Raw genomic sequence first — 19,206 nt, forward strand, 5'->3', positions numbered from 1 at the left:
CAGGGATTATTTAACTTTTAGAAAGGGAATAAATTTACTAAAAGAAGGTAGATAACGAATAGGATAAATGTACAGTTTCTGGTCTGAAAAAGAACTGTAAAGCTCAGCTTACTTTCAGAAAGCCGCCAAAGAAGAGCCCCTGATTCTAAGGAATGAGGTTAAAACATCTGTAACTTCTTACTTGTGTTTGGCTATATATACAGTAAGTTATATGAAATTAATGAACGTCTTTTGTTTCTGTTATGATTGCTTTTAGAAAGTAACTTACATGGAGTAGGCGACGTTGACTGCTATGAAGTTTGGAGTGAACAGATTTGGACGGAGTAGTAAAAGAAAAAGATTTATATTGTTTTCCGAAAGGGAAAAACAACAGAACAAACAGTAAGAAGGTAAGACATTTTGCAACAGTTGTCATATAGGTTTGAACTGTATTCTGTTTTAAAACTGTGCTAGAATACTTGGAATCGAGCTCTTTTTTAAAACGTTTGTTGACGTTTTTGTAGCATTCATTTTGTTATTTTGAAGAAAAAGAAAAACGTCTTAACACAATTACTTTTGTTTGAAACTTTGTCATCTAATTTGAAAGATTATTTAAAGAAATGTTTTTTTTGCACTCGGGTGGTTGCTGATAGTAGCCTACAAGAAACTTGCAATGTATTTTCTATGATTCTACTAACTGCTTGGTAGATGTTCAGCGCTGCAATTAGATGACGCATTGTATCACGTACGATTACTGGAGAAGTAACGTATCCTACTCATAGAGGCACAGATAAACAGCAATTACTGATTTAGCAAATGCGTTTGTATAAACTAAGTGCAAGCGATGTTGTATTCCAGAACCTATTTTCATTAGTTCATGTTGAATTTACTGCACTTTGCATACAATGTTGTTATCTGTTTTAATAACGTTTTTCTGTTTTACTTGTACGATAAAACGTAAAGCATAAAAAATAGAAAAGGGTTTGGTATTTGGTCTTATTTTCACTTTAATTTTCAAATTAGCAAGATTATTTTGAAATTTTCATGTTTTGGTTGCTAATTCACATGGAAACGCAAAGTGAAGTTTAATCAAAAGCTTTGCTGCTTGTTATAAAATTCATGAAAAGAAGAATCTTTCAAAAGTCTTTCTCGTTTATTTCAATTCTTTTCTTCTTCGGGTTGCAATCAATAACTTGCACAAAATATTTTTGAAAACTGGTTTTGATTTCAGTGCAAACTAACACAACAGACACCGAGAAAGAGATATATTCGTATGCCTACATTTGATTAGAATACAATAGAGCGTCATTATCCAACTTAAGAGAAAAGTTGAATTTCGCCCACAAGTTACAAAACAAACATAAGCAGTGACGAAAGTAACGAACCACTCCGTGATTCATACTTCGGTCACATTTCTTACTAAAGAACTTTGACGTTCTCTAAACTATAAATTTCATTTCATGTTTTGGCTAAAAATACTTGAAGATGAAAGCTCAAGCGTCATGACTGTGAATTTGACGCATAACGTATGAAAATAGCTTAAAATAAAAAAAACAGGATAGGTTATGACGCAATGTAGTCTGTCATAACAATACCCAGACCGCAAAATCCGTCATTTTTACATTGATTCAACCAGACGTTGATTCAATGAAACAATGACGGATTTTACGGTCTGGGTAGCAAAGAAATCGTCAGTAAGCCACAATCGTGATCCACTCAATGCTACCAACACTTCGACAAAAACTCCAAGTTTACTTTCTAAAATACAGTATACTTAATCGTTTCCTTCTGAATTGTGACTAGTAGTATATATTAGTTTCACTTGTTAGTAGCCTAAAATTTCTCACAATAGTCTTTTACTTTCAAGACGAGCCCCGTCGATTTAAATCATTGATGTAAGAGCTTTTTGGATTTTGATGTGATTGGATGTTTGTTGAGAAGCTTTCTATGTACTCAATCGCCCAAATATGAGCGGCTACATTGCAAAATTCGTTGCAAAAACCATACGCAGGGAATAAAAATTAAACACGTTGTTTTTGTACTGATGTGTTTTACTCTTCTTTTGTGAGAAAAATATAACGTCTCTGTAAGAGCTGCAAAGAGCCTCTACAAGTATGCGAAACTACCAGGAATAACCTATTCAAGGCTTTGTCAGTCCGAGGATGAAAATTCAAAACCAACCAACCAGCATGTGACTTTTGTGTAAGGTAGTTTTGGTGACAGGTTAGTTTTGTGCCAACCTGCAACAAAAGGCCACTTTTATGTGTTTTTCTTTGTTACGCCAAGGGTCTAGGGCAGGGGTTCTTAACCTTTTTTCCCTTATTACCCATTTCTGTCCAGATCAAAGTCCGATTACCCAAAATCTAATTTTATCTATTTTGCCGTATTAAAAATATAGAACAGCGTTATTCAACAAAAATAACATTTAATGCAAAGAACGACATCAATAGTGTCAGTGAGACATTTGTTCTTGTTTTTTTTGTGTACAATCGATGCAATATTGGGTGCGATTTTGGATACTGCACAACTCAAATCTGACTCCAGATCTAACAGCTTGTTTCGGGATTTTGATTTCAAAAAGCAACAACACTTGAAATTGCTGATTCACAGAGATAAGTAGAATATATATAGGCTACATGGTCAACAATGTTAGTGATTTTTGGATATGCTTTCCCCAGAATTTTTCCAAGCTTTCATCTTCAAAAGAATATAGCTCGCTCGTCTCAACACTAACTCTAAATGTACACTTAGCTATACTACTTCAAACAGCAACGCAGCCATCAAGCTTGCTCATAAAACAACTGTAACTGAACTGATTATTATACAAGAAAAATCTTATTATTATGTCACAAAAATAAAATACATAAAACCGGCGACAAAACTGATGAGAAAATAAATTACTTGAGGAAGTGTCATAGTACCTGATCACCTTTACCAGTTAGTTTTTCTCACTTTTGAATAAATTACTATGACGAAACAATTTTAAAAATGATAAAATATCACTGTGCTTGTTTGGTTGTTTTGAAGGGACTCAAAACATCAAAAAAAGTGTAAGTAATAAAGCAACTTTACCACTTACAGCTGTGACATTGTTTGTTACATCTAATTCTATATATTCTGGTTCAGCTGATTACCCACCTGCTATCTTCAAATTACCCACATGTGGGTAATTACCCATAGGTTAAGAACCACTGGTCTAGGGGCTCTGTCTTCTGCCATTCTTGAGCAGTAAAGGTGACTCCAACTACTTTGATGTGACAATGTAAGTGGGAGGTTTCAGACATCTTTACCATAAGACTGAGAATTTGTAAAAAAACAAAATGTGTCATAAGAAGAGAATTGCTCTAAACTTAGGAGCAAACTTTTTATTTTTTTATTAGATTTATCATAAATTCCAACCATTTTGCTCTTATCTTGCTTTTCATGTTTCCAAAACATAAATGCTATTTTTGTTTAACTTTCAGGTTTTCAAAACGAAAGGGCCTCGCTGCGCTTTTGCGCGCTGCGTGATCAATATCTCCTTATTTTCACAGTTAAAAGGTAAGTTTTAGAACCAGTCCAGGTCTATTTCAAATATCCTAGTAATGTCGATTACTATCTGAAATAATAATTTTGTTTTGTTTGACCTTTTGTAAACTTATGTTGAACTTTTGAAAAACCTAACTGTTGCAAAAAAGCAAAAAACCATTGTTTGAAGAGAAAAATGTCACAAAAGGAGACAACGCCAACAAAAATCAATGCAGTCAAATGAAGTTGTTTCAAAATAAGTTTTTGCGTTTCCTTGTCGTTGGTGACACGGTGACACATAAGCTTTAATTGAGAGGAACCAAGTATAACATAAAATATATTTATTCAACTATTTAATTAATAAAAGTAGGCAATGCATATTTAGCGTTGTGAAATATTTTACAATTTGACTACAACAAAAGCCCTCACGCTTTGATTTTAATTTGGCTGAAGTTTTGTTTTGAGTTAGGTTAATTTACTTTGTCCAGCCATGTTAAGGTTACTATACAAGCTCAGTGTAAAGGGCTGCAGTCTTTGACAATCATTTGAGATACTAAAAGTATACATTTAGAGCTCTGTAAAATTTCAACCATTTGCTATTATCTGGAAAATTTCTAATAGAAAATGCATTTATAGTTTTTTGAAGCTGTTTGCAATATCATTTTGGACGGAAAATGTACCTTTTTTCCATGGTTTAACATTTCCAGCAAACCGTGCAGAATACGATCAATTTTTTATTATAAATCGATTTGTTTCTTTCATGTTCCAAAAATGGTGATAGCAGTCACTTATCGCAGCCTATATAGACTTTGAATTTATTTTACTTGAAATGGAGGAATTTTTATCGCAGGTATTTTACCAAATTACGAGCAAAACCTTGTATATTTTTACAACGTGATTGCTAAGCCTTTTTGCCAGTTTCTGAGCTATTAGCTAGCCAATTAAAGTAATTTAGAACGTTCTTTCGCGCAGTTTACAGCCTGTGCGGCAAGTGAATTTGTTATGATATAAGAGAGATTGAGCAGTTTAAGGTTTTTATTGTACCATGTGTATTCTTGTGACCTTGGAACTGAATGATCATTACTCAGCACACACAACAATTATTCACAGTTGCACCACACACATAACGTACTAACGTGGCCTACATACAGTATATAAGGTACTGAAAAAGTTTTGCACTATCTAAAGTGGTTTGCCTAAGTAACAGGGTGCAAACGTTTTCCATTAAAACAGTATTCTACTTTCAAAATTATTCTATAAGAAAAGTTTTTGACTGTCGATTTCTGCGGCAAGAAACCTTATGCAATGTAATAAAATAGTTTTATTTTTTTTAATTTTACAACAATTGGCACTACTGCAATTCACTGAACACTTCCATTTACATTTTACCTATACAACGCCTGGATTATATATCGTACATGTAGAAGCGTAAACAAGGACATTAGAACATTAAGACATGGCACCCCTTCTTTAAGGTTTAGTTTTTCGTCTTAGTGATGCACTATAAAGATGACCTACAGCTCACTTTAAACACGCATGGATAGCAAATTTTCGCTTTAGTTAATTTTTTGCCGTATTTCGTTATTCGTTTATTCGAACTGAACGAATAACGAATTTTTTGCCGTTATTCGTTTCAGTTCAAGTTTTTAGTGATTTCAAGCAACTTAACTTTTTCAAATTCGAAATTTGATGTCGTTAATGTTTGGACGGGTATGATGATCATGTGCTGATTAATATTAGTAAAAATTTTTTGGGGGTAAATAGACATTTTCTTTGAATAGACAAAAACAATGTAAAATGACCCCCCCCTAAAAAAAAAAAAACTGCGTAAATGTGTGATCCGATTAAATCTTCAAATCTTTAAAATTTACAAAGAGATTTACAACACAAAGATCGTTAATACTTTTTCTCAAATAAGCAGCTTTCTTGCTACTTGATAGGTACTTTTTCCTGTTCAAACAGTCCAACTACTATACTCCCAGTCACAGTACATCACTTCCTCTTTCTGGAAAGTTGACGTCGGAAGATGTTAAATTCATGTAAAAAAGGGGCTGATTTATTGGCTGAGTAGGCTACTTATACTACAGCATTTTTTGCAATAATGTAATCAATAAATTAGAATATTATTAAATTATTAATTTAAATTACTTAGCCTGTGAGAACAATTAAGCAGGAGATAAAGGGCCCTCGCATGTTCCTTAGTCAAAATGCTCTATGTTAAATATTTGCTTAGGTTACTTGCAGCAAATCGACAGTGCTTGAGTTTAGCCTTCAGGCAATACTGCTACATTAAGGCTTTTAAAACCTCAAACATAAACACGTAAACATAAAAAATCCTTAGCACAAGCTTTGAATAATTTTAACCGATGTTACGGTAAATACCAAATCCACGTTGAAGGCATAAAATCGAGAGAAGAATATCAGACAAGTATCCTGATACCACGCTATCACGATTTTCATCAATGTTTCAACAGAAAACTGGTCGCACAACTAAAATGACCACAGCTGAAAAAAGCCAATTCAATTCCACTCGTTTTAATCTTCTATAGCTTATTTTGCTACCCTCATTTGAAGGTTTGAGAAGTAGGGTTTTTTTCCTGGCTAAAGGGGTAGGCAATTTTTTTTCGAATCACAAGTGGTTAGATTCCTTTCTTCCTGCCTACACCCACCTCAAGATCATAATAATGTTAATGATATGTGTTTTTTTATATAGCACTGTATCTTCCACAGATCCTGTATGTTTTTCTCCCCAGCGATTTATAAAGTAGACAGTGTAGTGCAGCCGAATCTTAATTTTCAAAGTTTGCTTCGTTTTAAAGTAACATTGCTATTTAATTTGCTGAGTGCCAAGCTTCAATATGACCTCACAGGGTATCGAATCCACGATAATTATCGTTTCGTGTTGTAATGTTTTTCGATCATAAATACCAATGAACTACGATTTCAAAGGAGTTTACAAACATTTCACAAGTTTTCAAAAAGTATAATAACTTTTTGGCATGGTGGCTTTCCCAATGTTAAAAGTACTAATAAGTCATTTTTGAGTAGGCCTGCACTGTAATCCTATCAGTTGCTGAAATGATTCATAAAAGTATTTAATAGATTTTCTATTTTTAGAATGTCATTTTGCAATGCGTGGACTTTTCTTCTTCTGGCGTCTATAATTCACCTCATCCAAGGTAACTGGCAATGAATATCATGTATTCACGTAATATAAGTATAGTAACGGGATTGTAGTTCTCTGCTCAGCATTGCTCTTGGCATTGAGCACTATTTTCTGGTATTAGTACCATTTATTGTAATATAATTATAAATGGAATAATACTGTAGGCTGCCTGTATCACAAGAAACAAACATCGATCTTGTGAGTGTTTAACATTTTAGTCGAAGCAGTTTGATGACTGCAAAATCTGATTGTATGTGGCTGAAGAATTAAATCGAACACTGTCGTACGAAAGTGACATGCGATACCTGCGAAAGGTTAATCTAGAGGCCAAGTACCCAGACACCAAAGTAATCGCTTTTTACGTCAGCAGACGTTGAATCAATGTAAAAAAACGATTGTTTTGCTGTCTGGGTGGTGAGAGCCGTACGAGGCTCGCAAAGACGTTAGCTCGACATCTACCGAAAGTGTCTGTAGCGTTGGCGAGGCACTAAATGACATACTTAGATGTAGACTTTGGCTTTCTTGCCTTTCTGTCCACTTGAACACAATTTTTAACACTCAGACATTACGCAGTACGAAAACACTCTTGATTCGACAAAAAGATTGCAAACGAAACTTTAACTGTTTAGAAAACAGTTTAAAAATTAACTAGTTTACTCTTCAAGTCTAGTTGAAGCGAGTTTTAATTTAAGCTTTTTGGAGAGTAGTGTTTTAGCAGCTGCAAATAACCTACAACAATACAAAAGTTGTTGAGTATATTTGTATCTTGCCTTTACATACTGTATTGGAATTTTGCAACGAAGATTGAAAGATTAAACCACGGACTTCTAAATAGTAGCATCTGGACTGGAAACTCAGTGGGCAACAGGAGGCCAAACAGTTGGTACAACAGTTGGCCAACAGTGGGCCAACATCCAAGTAACTAACCCTGTTGGCCCACTGTTGGCCAACTGTTGTACCAACTGTTTGGCCTCCTGTTGCCCACTGAGTTTCCAGTCCAGATGCTACTATTTAGAAGTCCATGATTAAACAAAGGCTTGAAATTCAGAGACATAATATAGCCTCCCTAAATATTTCAAACTTTGCAACTCAACAACCTTGTTTAATTTATTTATGACAAATTAGTTGACAATGGAAGCACTTTCAGCTCACATTTAAAGTTTAACTAGTACTCACAGTGAGCTTACGTCATCTTACACGACCAAAAATGTTAGCACTTGCCTTTTAGAAATCTATCAGACGAAATTAATTTTATCGCACATTTAACCACACCCTTAATAATGGATGATTGAAGCAACCTTTTGATTTATCACATTTCATTATCATTCCACCCGAAGCAAGTTAGCCTTAACTTTGATGTTATGAACAAGCAGCAACAAAGACTGTCTGTGTCAGGGTGGTAGTTGAGCAATGATTTTTTTCATGACAGCTCTCTGCCTTTAAGTTTCGACGCCTGCTCGGTCATTGTAGAAATTGAACACACAGCTACAGTTCTGTATTGCAAACGTTTGGTGAAGTGTGACATAAAAAAAATTGGCTAAGTTTAAAGCAGAGGTCCCCAACCTTTTTTCTATCATAATGATCCTGATGAACACCCAAACTTTTCAATTTTCAGTTTAATCTTTATAACGGTTAAAACACTTTTCAAGTTATTGGTACATAATAACATATCTTGGCTTTTGAAAGGTATTAAAACTTTACCGATAGGCTACTACTGTGTTTCTTAAATACATTTTCTGAAACCATGCGTTCGCAATGCCACCCGTGAGATGGACATTGGACAATATGGGAAGGAGCGAGAAAAAAATTTTTGCAAAAATGTAGAAAATTTACGCATTTGGGTAGCATGTGACCAAGTGCCCCCTTCTTGGATCAGTCTATACTTTGATAGATATACAACAGGTCATAAGTGATATTTCTACGTATTAAGTGTATAGTTAAAATTGATTTTCTTGCAATCAATTTATTCAACGGCTAAAGACAATTTGTTCTATCAACTCACACTTAACGACCATTTTGATCGAGTGTTGTCGCTCCCCGGTAGCAACTTTTTAGCGATCCGGCACTGGGTCACGGCCCTATGGTTGGAAACCCCTGGCTTAAAGAAAGAATCGTTTGCATTTCGTCTTCAGCGATTAACTTTCTATTCAATAAGCACAACGTGACATGGCCTACTCTTGGTAACATCGGAGTTTGCTTCATTTGTTCGTTTTACGTATTTTTCAAATTTTCTTTTTTACATGTGCTCTCTGAAGACGCAATTTCTACAGCGAAATCGATTCATAATAAATTACACTAAGAGGTTAGATTGTTGTGCAAATGCCAGCATTTTATGAATGTAAAGTAGTAGTACCATCTAGTTCAATTCTGCACATTAGTGTGATAATAAAATAGGTGGATTTGAACTGGAAGGACTTTTTAAAAATTCTTCACAACCGTAGAAAATATCACAGTACCGTATTTGAAACTTTTCAAAAACGCTTCAAATTTCTCAATTAAACAAGAAACTATCGTTTTTGTCAGTATATTTTCATGTTAGAACGTTATGATACATTTTAACGTCTTTACCTAGACTAGGAGTTGCCGTAATCGTAATTGGGTTATGCGCTTTTGGTTAATCACCTTTAAACCTCACTGCACAGTAGTGTTCAATTCAGTTCAATTCGTTTTTGTTTCTGCCCATCACAACGAAAAAACAATATATTACAAACATAGCAGAGGTCTAGAAAAACGTAGAAGCGACAAAATGAGGACCTTATTGTTAAAGTAGATCGTTGTTTCCTCCTTCATTTCAATGCCAGAGGACGTGGTACAAATTAGTTCCATTATTTATGGATTGGTGCTAGCTTAGAATTGAATTAGCTTACAATTGACATAAGCAAATAACTCCAGTAGGTATGTGGCAATGGAAACATCTAAGATTGCATGTGCAACAAAGGTTCCAAAACCATTTAAGTTTTGAAACAAACCCTATATTTTATCTTGTTCATTTGAAAGTTCAAATTGAAGAAATGCCTTACAAAGATACTTTAGCAAGTTATAGTTTACCATTTTTGATGCTAAATGTATGTTGTTACCATAATGCTTAAAAATCGCATCAACGTTAAACCAATGTTAACATCGATAAGTTGTTTTTCTTGTGTTTTCATTATGATTTGTAACACTATCTACTGTATACAGTTTATGCAAGTTTATTTAATTATTTTTTAAACTTAGGCTTAGCTTATACGTCAAATGAGGTTACTATTAAAACCTTATGTAGGCTTTCTATTACAGTAGATTATTTGGACTTGCAGTAGATTTCAGAGGTGTAGGCCTAGGCTAATTGTCACAGTATTACCAACTCCACTAAAATGGGTGCATATAATCGGCTAGAGTTAGAATATTTTTGCAAGCAAATCCACCACAAAGCTATAGTTACACGACACGTGGTAGGCTACACAACTAACTAGGATTTAACTTAAGCTTAGGCTTAGTGCCTTTTAAAATAAAATAAAATTATCGTAGTCACTCTATGGTATTCGATTTCGATAACCAGCAATGGTGAGCTAAAATTAGGAGCAATGAGGGCATTTAACTCTGAGCTCGTTTTTGCGGAAGCAGAGCGACAAATTGATTTTTACTCGGTATAAAAACGTGTTTTAGCATACCAATATGCCACTACAAGGTTAATTTCAGATCGTTATATTACAAAAATAAACATTTTCAGTAAAGCATCGTGATTTATGGCTTACAAATTGTCGTTAGGAGTACAGAGAAAGCGTCTTTTTTATGGACAATGGACCATTATGTATCAGATGGTGCGTTTCTATATCTGACAAACCCTAGTTGTTGCGCAGTGTTCGAAGGTGTTTTTGCTTGTTTTGAATAGAAATTTGGGCAAAACTGTTTTTTGCAATCGTAATGCTTTTGAAGAAGTAGCATAACTTTTACTTCATTTTATAGCGTCAAATCTTAATCTTATTAAACTGAAACGTTTTGACGACCTAATTAATTATATTTCTTTTCAAGGGCAAGAGGATATGTGTGCTGGAGTCACTTGTAACAACAAAGGTTCCTGTTTTCCTAACTCGGCGTACAGCAGAGGTTACTGGTGCGACTGCGACGAAGGATGGGCAGGCCAAGATTGCCTCCATCGTGAGTAAAGATTCGAAGTCTTTTTGCTTCACCTAGCTTTTGTTGACGTTGTAATTATTTGCATAGCCAATGAGCATTGAGCAGGTACATTTAACAGATTAGCATTGTGAACGTTAAAGACAACACACACACACACACACAGTTACAGTTACAAATGAAGTTTATCAATTATTTTTTAACTCATTAAAGCACTGATTTTGTTGTTCTTTCATAAGAACATCTGCTTTTTTGGTGTAATACAATATTGTGATGGGCAAACGCAGTTTATATGGCCTTGGCATTTACCATCGTTGATCAATGTGTTGTGCTGTATAGCCTACTCTAGCATATATGCAAATTGGTCGAGTTCATTAAAATGTTAAAGCTACGCATCTGTTGCTGCATCACAAGAATGTACACCTAAATCTACTTCACCTCATAACTTAAGCAGAAACTCAATTTAGTGTGTGTTAGCTTATCTTAATTCTCAGGAGAGAAAAGAGTATGCGTATTTAGTTTTGTTACACTGACAGCAAACACTTGGAGATAATTTGTGGTTGTCACATTTATTTTTAAAAAGCAGTAAAACAACCTTTTCTTCTGGTTACAGCTGAACCTACAGTAGAATGTGGAGAAGATAGAATCGATGTTGTGATCGACAAAGGCTTAGTACAAGAACTAGGAATTGACGATGACGCAAAATACGTTTATTTTGGAAGATCTTCAGCTTCCCCACAATGCAAAGCGAAGGAACAAGATAATTTATATAGGCTATCAATCACAGCACCATTTTCTTCCTGCGGAACTCAAGCTATTGTAAGTTCCTTATAAAGTTAAATGTTTAGAGAAAAACCTTCATCACAAACTAAATCTATGACGCATTATACAAGTTATCTTTCTACGTAAGACCAAGAAATCAGAAAAAAATGTGTTAAGTGTTTCTCAAAACGAAAAACAACAAAACGGAAGAAATCGTTAGTTGGAACGATCACAACCAGATGGACTTGTTTTCAAAACGTTTTTTAACGCAGGTGGATTAACTGTGACGACATAAAATAAAATTAACTGGTTTGAAAAATAACAAGTTTTTCAACATGGCATATCTTTTTTAGGATGGTTTCCCGTTTGGTATTTTAATTGGAAATTGCTTCATATGTCCAGATAGTTTCTCATAACACCTTGCTTCTGAAAAATTGATAAAGTTGTTTAATTAATTGTCATTAACCAGCCTTTAACCTCAAAGCAGGCGTAACCTGTAATCAACTGCCCACTTCATTGGCAAAGTAACTTGAAGGCTATAGCTTGTAGAGGCAGGTCAGTTAATTGAACACAGTAAAGATTTGGAAGAATGTTTTGATTAAAAGAATTAATACCGTTCGAAACGACGGGCACCCGTTTCAAAAAGTATATCTCTTAATGACAGTCTGTCAAAACATTTCAAACATACTTGTCTATCAAAACTCTTTTTATGTGCAAAATGTTTCTTGCTGTATATATGCCACGTATAATTCATAATGCACGACAACAGCTTACAAAATTATTTCTGTTAGACACACTTAAAGACACACTAAATGATTATGGTATAAACTGGGTCGCACACATTATGCGTTATCTGATTTTTGTATAGTTTCTTTTAATTGTAGTCATGTTTTCACTTTCTTATGTTTATTGATATTATTTTGTATATTTTTCGTCGCATTATTGCTTGCCAAGATATTGGGGAACCCCCATGACGTAGCATAATACGCTTTTGTTCAATTTCCTTTTGTCAATTGCTTTACCTTTTCATCGACTATTGCGGAGAAGTCTCCGGCTGGACTATTGTTTTCTGGTGTAATCGCATTACTCTCAAGTGATTATACCTTTCACCATTGTGAAATTATTCAACTAGTTGTTTATTATGAAGAAAAAAATAAATTAGTTCACAGAACAGAATAATTTCTAAGCATTTATAGGACACTACACGCAAGTTTAGTTTGAAATATTGAAACTGTATCATTTTCTGACGCTTGTTCTAACATTAGCAGCAACACAAACCCTATTGTGTTGTTGACTATATGTTACAAAATATGTTTTCTAACACAATAAAATATTTCTGAAACTGCTTGCAACATTACATCAAAATGACTTCACACTGACTTAACGCGCATGATGTGGTTCGAATTTTATACACTGGAAGGAAGCCATTTCAGAAAAAAAAAACAATTTAGGATGAAATCTTTTTATTCTTGCAATTGTGGTTATATTGTAGGTGAGTGCAGAAGCTACTTAACATTGTAATAGAGTGATTTAGGGATTAATGATTTCCGTCAGGCTGCAATCGTTATTGTAGTGTAAACAATGCATCTATGTTTCTTCACACGGCATAATTGCGCATTCCAGACAAAGCGAATACAGGAAAGCGAAATTAAAAGTGCCATGAATAGCTGCGATCACGAAAACGACAATTGTCGTCTTAAGCACAGCAAGAGCGACTGTCTCGGACGACAATTGTCGTCATACGCACTTAACAGGTTAAACCGATCAACTTTTCTCGGTCAATTTATAGATGAACCCTCAATTGGACTCAAATAAAAATTGTCCTAAAATCGACCTACCAATCAATACTATTAAAAATATCCAAGTTATGTTAATTTTTATACGGAACTGATGAACACTTTGTTCATTTGCAGCAAAAAGCAGCTGGTGATGACTATACATTCAGCAATCAAGTGGTTTGGAACAGAGAGGTGCATAACAATCAAAATCTCATTGATAGAGAACTCGTCCTGCTTGATTTCGAATGTATATATGAAGATACCTATACAATTACAGCACCATCAGGAATTACACCTGAATTAAAGTAAGTCCCTTTCTTGGGCTCATCATTGTAAACTGCTTCAAGTGTCAAATATTTTATAAAAAAACACTTTAAGTTTTATCTTATAGAGATTATTTGGATTTTACGAGTGTGATGTCAATATCCTTTTAAAAAATTTTGTGATTTTAAAAATATATAAGAAAAACGATATTTTAAAGTAAATCATCTTGCTTGCCATGATTAGTATCAATGACTTAAGTAATAATGAGTATTATTGATTAATGATTAAGATTAATCAATCGTATTTCGAAAACAGTAACATTGAATAAAAACGTTTTATCGGATTTTGCTGGCTTATTGATATAAGCTTATTTGACAGTTAACTATTAAAAGTTACAATAGATTTTAAGCATGCATATTATCTAACTTGACATAACATCATTTATGTCCATTTTGTAAATAGGCGAAATAAGAAACTCTACAATGCAAATAATTGCGTTATCATATGCAATGCTATGGATACAGCGTTAAAATCGATACTGTAGACATATTCCCTTGGTTTTGGTGTGGTGAACTTTTGGAAAAATTAATCACACTACAGCCATAAACAGAATACCCTAGTAAGATTACATTTGTAGTTTTTATTGGTCGTATTTTCGTTAATAGTCAAAATCATTACAGTTAGAAATTGACTGAGGCATCCAACTTTGTTGTATTTATATTTGACATAGCTTTTAGTTATTTGCTTTCATATAGTCTGAATCTAAAAAGCGATTGAATGTATAGGATTGTTTTAATATTATTTAAAGAAAATTTGATATTTTGATTGTGATTTATAAAGCCGATTATGATTCTACATCAAATTTTGTTGTTTGTTGTAGTATGCCAACAATTTTAATTGAAATCGGTCACCACGGTTGAGACTAAAACTAAACCTGTTTAGAAATACTTTACGATCTCTCTGCATAATGACACGTTTTTATGTTAGGAAAATGTGACTGCTTACCCCTATTTAAAAACTTAAAAAATACCATTGCAACAGAACGTTGTGAATGTAATGGTTTATTTAGTTCCCAAAATTAAAAAAAATTAAAAAACAACCATATATCTGGACATCATGTTACTACACATACGTTTTTAAATTGAGAGATGCATAATCCCTGTCTTTTTGTTTTTTTCAAGGGCTTTGTTTTTTCACAAATTTTATCTTGTTTATGAACAATAGAAAAGTTAAATATCTTATGTTCTACGCAAGCTAGTAATAAGACGGTGAACAGGTAGAATTGGGATATGTACCGTGCATGCGTTAAAACAATGGTTATTAACATGTACGTCGTACGAGTCTACGTGACACTGGTATACAAAATCAATATCTTAATGTGTTCAGTGATACTTTGCCACCTAGGTTGAATAACGTGCAAAATTATACATCTTTTTGTACCATAATGGCAACCTTCATATTTCGCTTTAATATCACTGTAATCACAGGATTTTATTCTGCGCTTTTTCAGCAATACATACAGATTTCTCAAGTCTGAAACTCAATAAGTAGCAGCTTGAAGAGTCAAAGGCTTTCAATTGTATGGACTAATTTTGAAACTAATAATTTTCACATATTTGTCTCACCCGATTTTTATTGAATCAATTCAAATTCTACCATACGTTTTTGATAAGAATCACATCTAATGTTAAACGTAATGTACTGTTCAATACCGTAATTGATATCATATTTTATAATATACAGTACATATTCATGTCAATTCATATCAAAGTATGCATATATCATATTTTTACGTAATGGAATAATTTTGATACCGGAATATTTGGGATATTTTTTTTTAAACTTTTTAAAATATAAAAATATAATTCTACTCAGTTTTTGATTTCAAAAGAAATGTATTTAAAATTAGTAAAGCTTGACATCTATAGAATTTATTCACAATTAGCTTTATATTAATTACATGAATATCACTAGATTTTTTTTGTGTGTTCTTAAAACACATGTAAATTTAAACTTTTGAGTTTCTGTTCTGTTATGCTGAAGTTAGAAGATGAGATTTCTATTCCAACAACGCGAGATAGTAAATATACAAAATAACTTAAAACCTTACCACATCCTCAAACTCGTTATTGAAAATAAGCCCTAATTATTTCATGCGCAAACCACCATAAAAAAGCTAACAAAGATTATATTTCGTCGTGTACACTTTTGTTTTAGATTGTATAGGCTATAAACCATGCGTTTTTCATACAAAAAACGTGTATTATTTGAAATTGTGATAGCCTAAATACAAATATTTACGTATACTTTAAAAAGCAACATTATAAATTACAGTCACAATAACAAATTTTCTTTAAACAATATTAAAATACTTTTACATCCAATCGCTTCTTAGATTGAAACTACACAAAAGCCAATCACCAAAAAACTATGTCAAATTCAGATAAAGTAAATTTCTAGTATAAACATAAAATAAAAGTTATTTTGAATTTGAAAATTCGGTTTCATATACATTTTTTCAGCTATTGTGTTTTGCAGTAAAGAAAATGGCATTTTACGTTCGTCGGTCGTGCAATTTTTCAAAATAAAATAAAAACAGACCCAATGATTGAATTATATCAAATCGAGTTTACGCATTGAAAAACCGGTTTTTGTTCGATCACGCACTGATCATGCTCGATCTGCGTGATGAACACTGTCCAGGTGAAGTTGCTTGGTAATGATAATTATCAAGTTTATAGCCTCACCATATAAAGCCGCTGATAAAGCATACACGATTCTGTCTCAGTATAACTTTTAGGAAACAAATCAACTTTGAATTTGTACTCGTGGACCAAATATTGCGAAATTTTGTTTAAGGTAAATTAAAGGACAACCATTTGGTAATTCCCCTAAAAGAATTTATATTGTGAATATTTAGGAAGTACTACATAATTAGAAAAGCGGGGTAATTTGAAAAGTTATATTGGGGGTTTCCTCGCTAACGAGTCCGAATAGTGCGTCAATTGATCAATGGATTGTAATGAACCCTTTTTCATGAAACAATGTAGGCTGCCTTTGTAAAACCGCTGTGTGTGATCTAATAACCATTTGAGGTTCGGTAAATCAAGAACATTGAAATATTTGCACTATATTTTAAAGTATGCAACATAGGCTACTTCATGTTGAATGCGTGGTTAATTTTGGCCAAAATGTCCTATGTAACGACTGGTTCAGATTTAAGAAGTTCGTGTGCAGTAATCCGCTTTGTCACTTTCTTTCTCATGCGTTTTAGCAAGTGCTTCAATTCAAATAGATTTTTTCATAATTTGTACCGCCCATCTCCCTTTTTAGTTAGTAATTTTATACCTCTCAAGTGTTTGTTAATATCCAGTAGGCTAGACATAAGACAATAGACAATTTTTACAGGTCAACATCTTTTTAGACACAAGGCACGACTAAACCATTCATTCAAGTAGAAATTTAATATGTTCTAAATTCGCATTAATCTCTTTTTACGTTAGATTAGTCAACCAAACATAAAAAATAAAATTAGATCAACAAACCTTTAAAGTTTGATGACCTTTTTCATGTTACATTTGGTTTTTGTTGTCAATCCATAGTTCGCTATTTTATCTCAATTCCCTAACCAAGTAAAAGTGGGTTCGACAGAATCTTGTTTTCTTGAGTTTTGCAATAAAAATTATCTTCAATAAATTGTTAGGTTAACACTTTGAATCGTAATCAAATTTAACAGCAATTGATAAAAAATAAATAATTAATTAAGATTTAAAAACTGTATGCTCGTATATACAATTATGCACCATGGGATGGTGGAACGGATAAGACGCTGGTTTTCTAACCCCTGGTTCGAAAACCGGCCTGAGTTGGTTGTTGATAAACAATGCTTTCCTCTCCCCAATGTGTAATAAATTTGGTGGGCATAGTTGCTGAATGGCAGAAACTCATCCCTCTGTCTGGTTTGTTCCGAAAGCGTGAACTTCATATTCTCACTCTTAAAGACTCGGTAACTCGTGCGTTGCCCGAAAATATCTTATAACTGAAGAGTCAAGTTCTGAAACTTTGCTTACTTCAACGAAAATGAAGTCTAGGAGGAATGTATACACCAAAGTGTTTCCTTTAACATTCAACCTCTGAGTTCTTTAATAAAGAGCAGAGCAAGACGGTTCGTGTTTTTTAGTGCAACACACTATTTTGGTGCATGAATGAAGTATCACGATAATGTTATCTGCCAATATTTGTTGTGAAACAACTTGAAGTTCTCCTGTTATCTTTTCTTTGCATTGTATTTGTTGTGAGTTCAGTAAATCCAATTTAAATTAACTCGTAGCCTATTGCGTTAAATGTTAGTTAATGGCCAAAGATAAAATAACGAAACTTGCAGAGAGTCACTCAATTTCAATAAAGTCATAACATATGTTATTGCATAACATACGAGTGCAATGTATAAGTGACTTCGTTTTTATGGTAGGTTACTTTAGGCTATATAGAAAGTAAAATAATGTGCAAACAATAAAGTTACATATTTTTTTTAAATTAGATTTTCCAAAGTTTACAAGCTGTTAAATGAAAGTGTAGCTTGTACATTTTTACATTGTGTGCTAGCAAAGCTGATGAGGGATCACTTTGCTGCAATGAGTATTAAGCCTAACAGGTTTGCAATGATGTATGGCCAATTAAAATATTGAAAAGATAATAATAAAAATTATGTATTTGAACTGAACATAAATTCAATACAGCTGTAGAAGAGAACCACAAGTTATTTTTTCTCGGATTATGGGCTCTGCATTTTATTCACATTGATATTTATAATTTTTCTCAATTCTCAATTTTTTATTTTTCATTTTGACAGTATATTGCTTCAGTGTGCAAGATATTGACACTGACAATATCATGAGTTGTGTTTTTTACCAAACTGCTGAAAAGAAATAACCTTAAACCACTTGATTGCGATCTGGTAACCATGATGTGCCTTCTTACTTGTGCACTCGCTGTTTGGATAATAAAATAGTTGGCAGGTCAAATTTTCTAAGAAAATTCAAACTGCTGATTTAATAAAATTCTAACTTAACCGGATTTGACCTATGTACTAAAGCAGAGTAACCACTATAAGTGGTCTTGGGCGTATTGTATAGTCGGTAAGTTTTTAAAAGAGTTTTTGTTTAAAAATACATTGATGTTGAAAAACGTAAATAATGAGGCAATGTGTTCATTTTTCAACTGTTGTAATTTATCGGTACTTTATAGCTCACCACGAATTCTTATTTGCAATTTTGTAAGCTCCGCGCAGTAGGCTAGAAGAATTTCCATGTGAACATTTTGCTCACATACCAAATTTTCCAACGCGGCAAAAACGAACGAATTACCTGACAAAAAGTAAATTAATATGGATGTGTATTTTCACAAGAACCTACCTGCGTGAAGGTGTGCTTTTTTCCACTTTTCGCAATCCAGACAGCTTTTTTTAAACAACAATCCAGGCAACTGCTTTGTCTGGTCTAGATTTTTAGCAGATCGGGTACGGATCTGACCAGATCTTTACCAGATCTGGACCAGATAAAGTGGCTGTCTGGGAATGACTTGAGTATTGGACGAAGTTACAAAATGCGAATATTTTGAGTTGCAAACGATTTATAA

General features: G+C 33.5%; 1 protein-coding gene across 4 annotated transcripts in view; it reads left to right on the forward strand.

The window, feature by feature from the left end:
* Positions 1-254: 254 nt before the first annotated feature.
* LOC145781085 (uromodulin-like) overlaps positions 255-19,206 on the forward strand; it is a 29,953-nt gene continuing 11,001 nt past the window's right edge. The window contains exons 1-6 of one of the 4 annotated variants that reach the window (XM_082592861.1): positions 255-389; positions 3,444-3,519; positions 6,589-6,665; positions 10,664-10,789; positions 11,379-11,584; positions 13,441-13,610. In XM_082592861.1, the coding sequence (XP_082448987.1) occupies positions 6,605-6,665; positions 10,664-10,789; positions 11,379-11,584; positions 13,441-13,610 (563 nt within the window). In that variant the 5' untranslated portion in view covers positions 255-389; positions 3,444-3,519; positions 6,589-6,604. Of the gene's footprint in view, positions 390-2,880; positions 3,030-3,049; positions 3,242-3,443; positions 3,520-6,588; positions 6,666-10,663; positions 10,790-11,378; positions 11,585-13,440; positions 13,611-19,206 lie in introns of those variants that run through there. The other 3 variants (XM_082592839.1, XM_082592845.1, XM_082592853.1) reach the window with 3 other exon arrangements.

Source organism: Aplidium turbinatum, chromosome 1, assembly GCF_918807975.1.
Source record: "Aplidium turbinatum chromosome 1, kaAplTurb1.1, whole genome shotgun sequence".
NCBI lineage: Eukaryota > Metazoa > Chordata > Ascidiacea > Aplousobranchia > Polyclinidae > Aplidium > Aplidium turbinatum.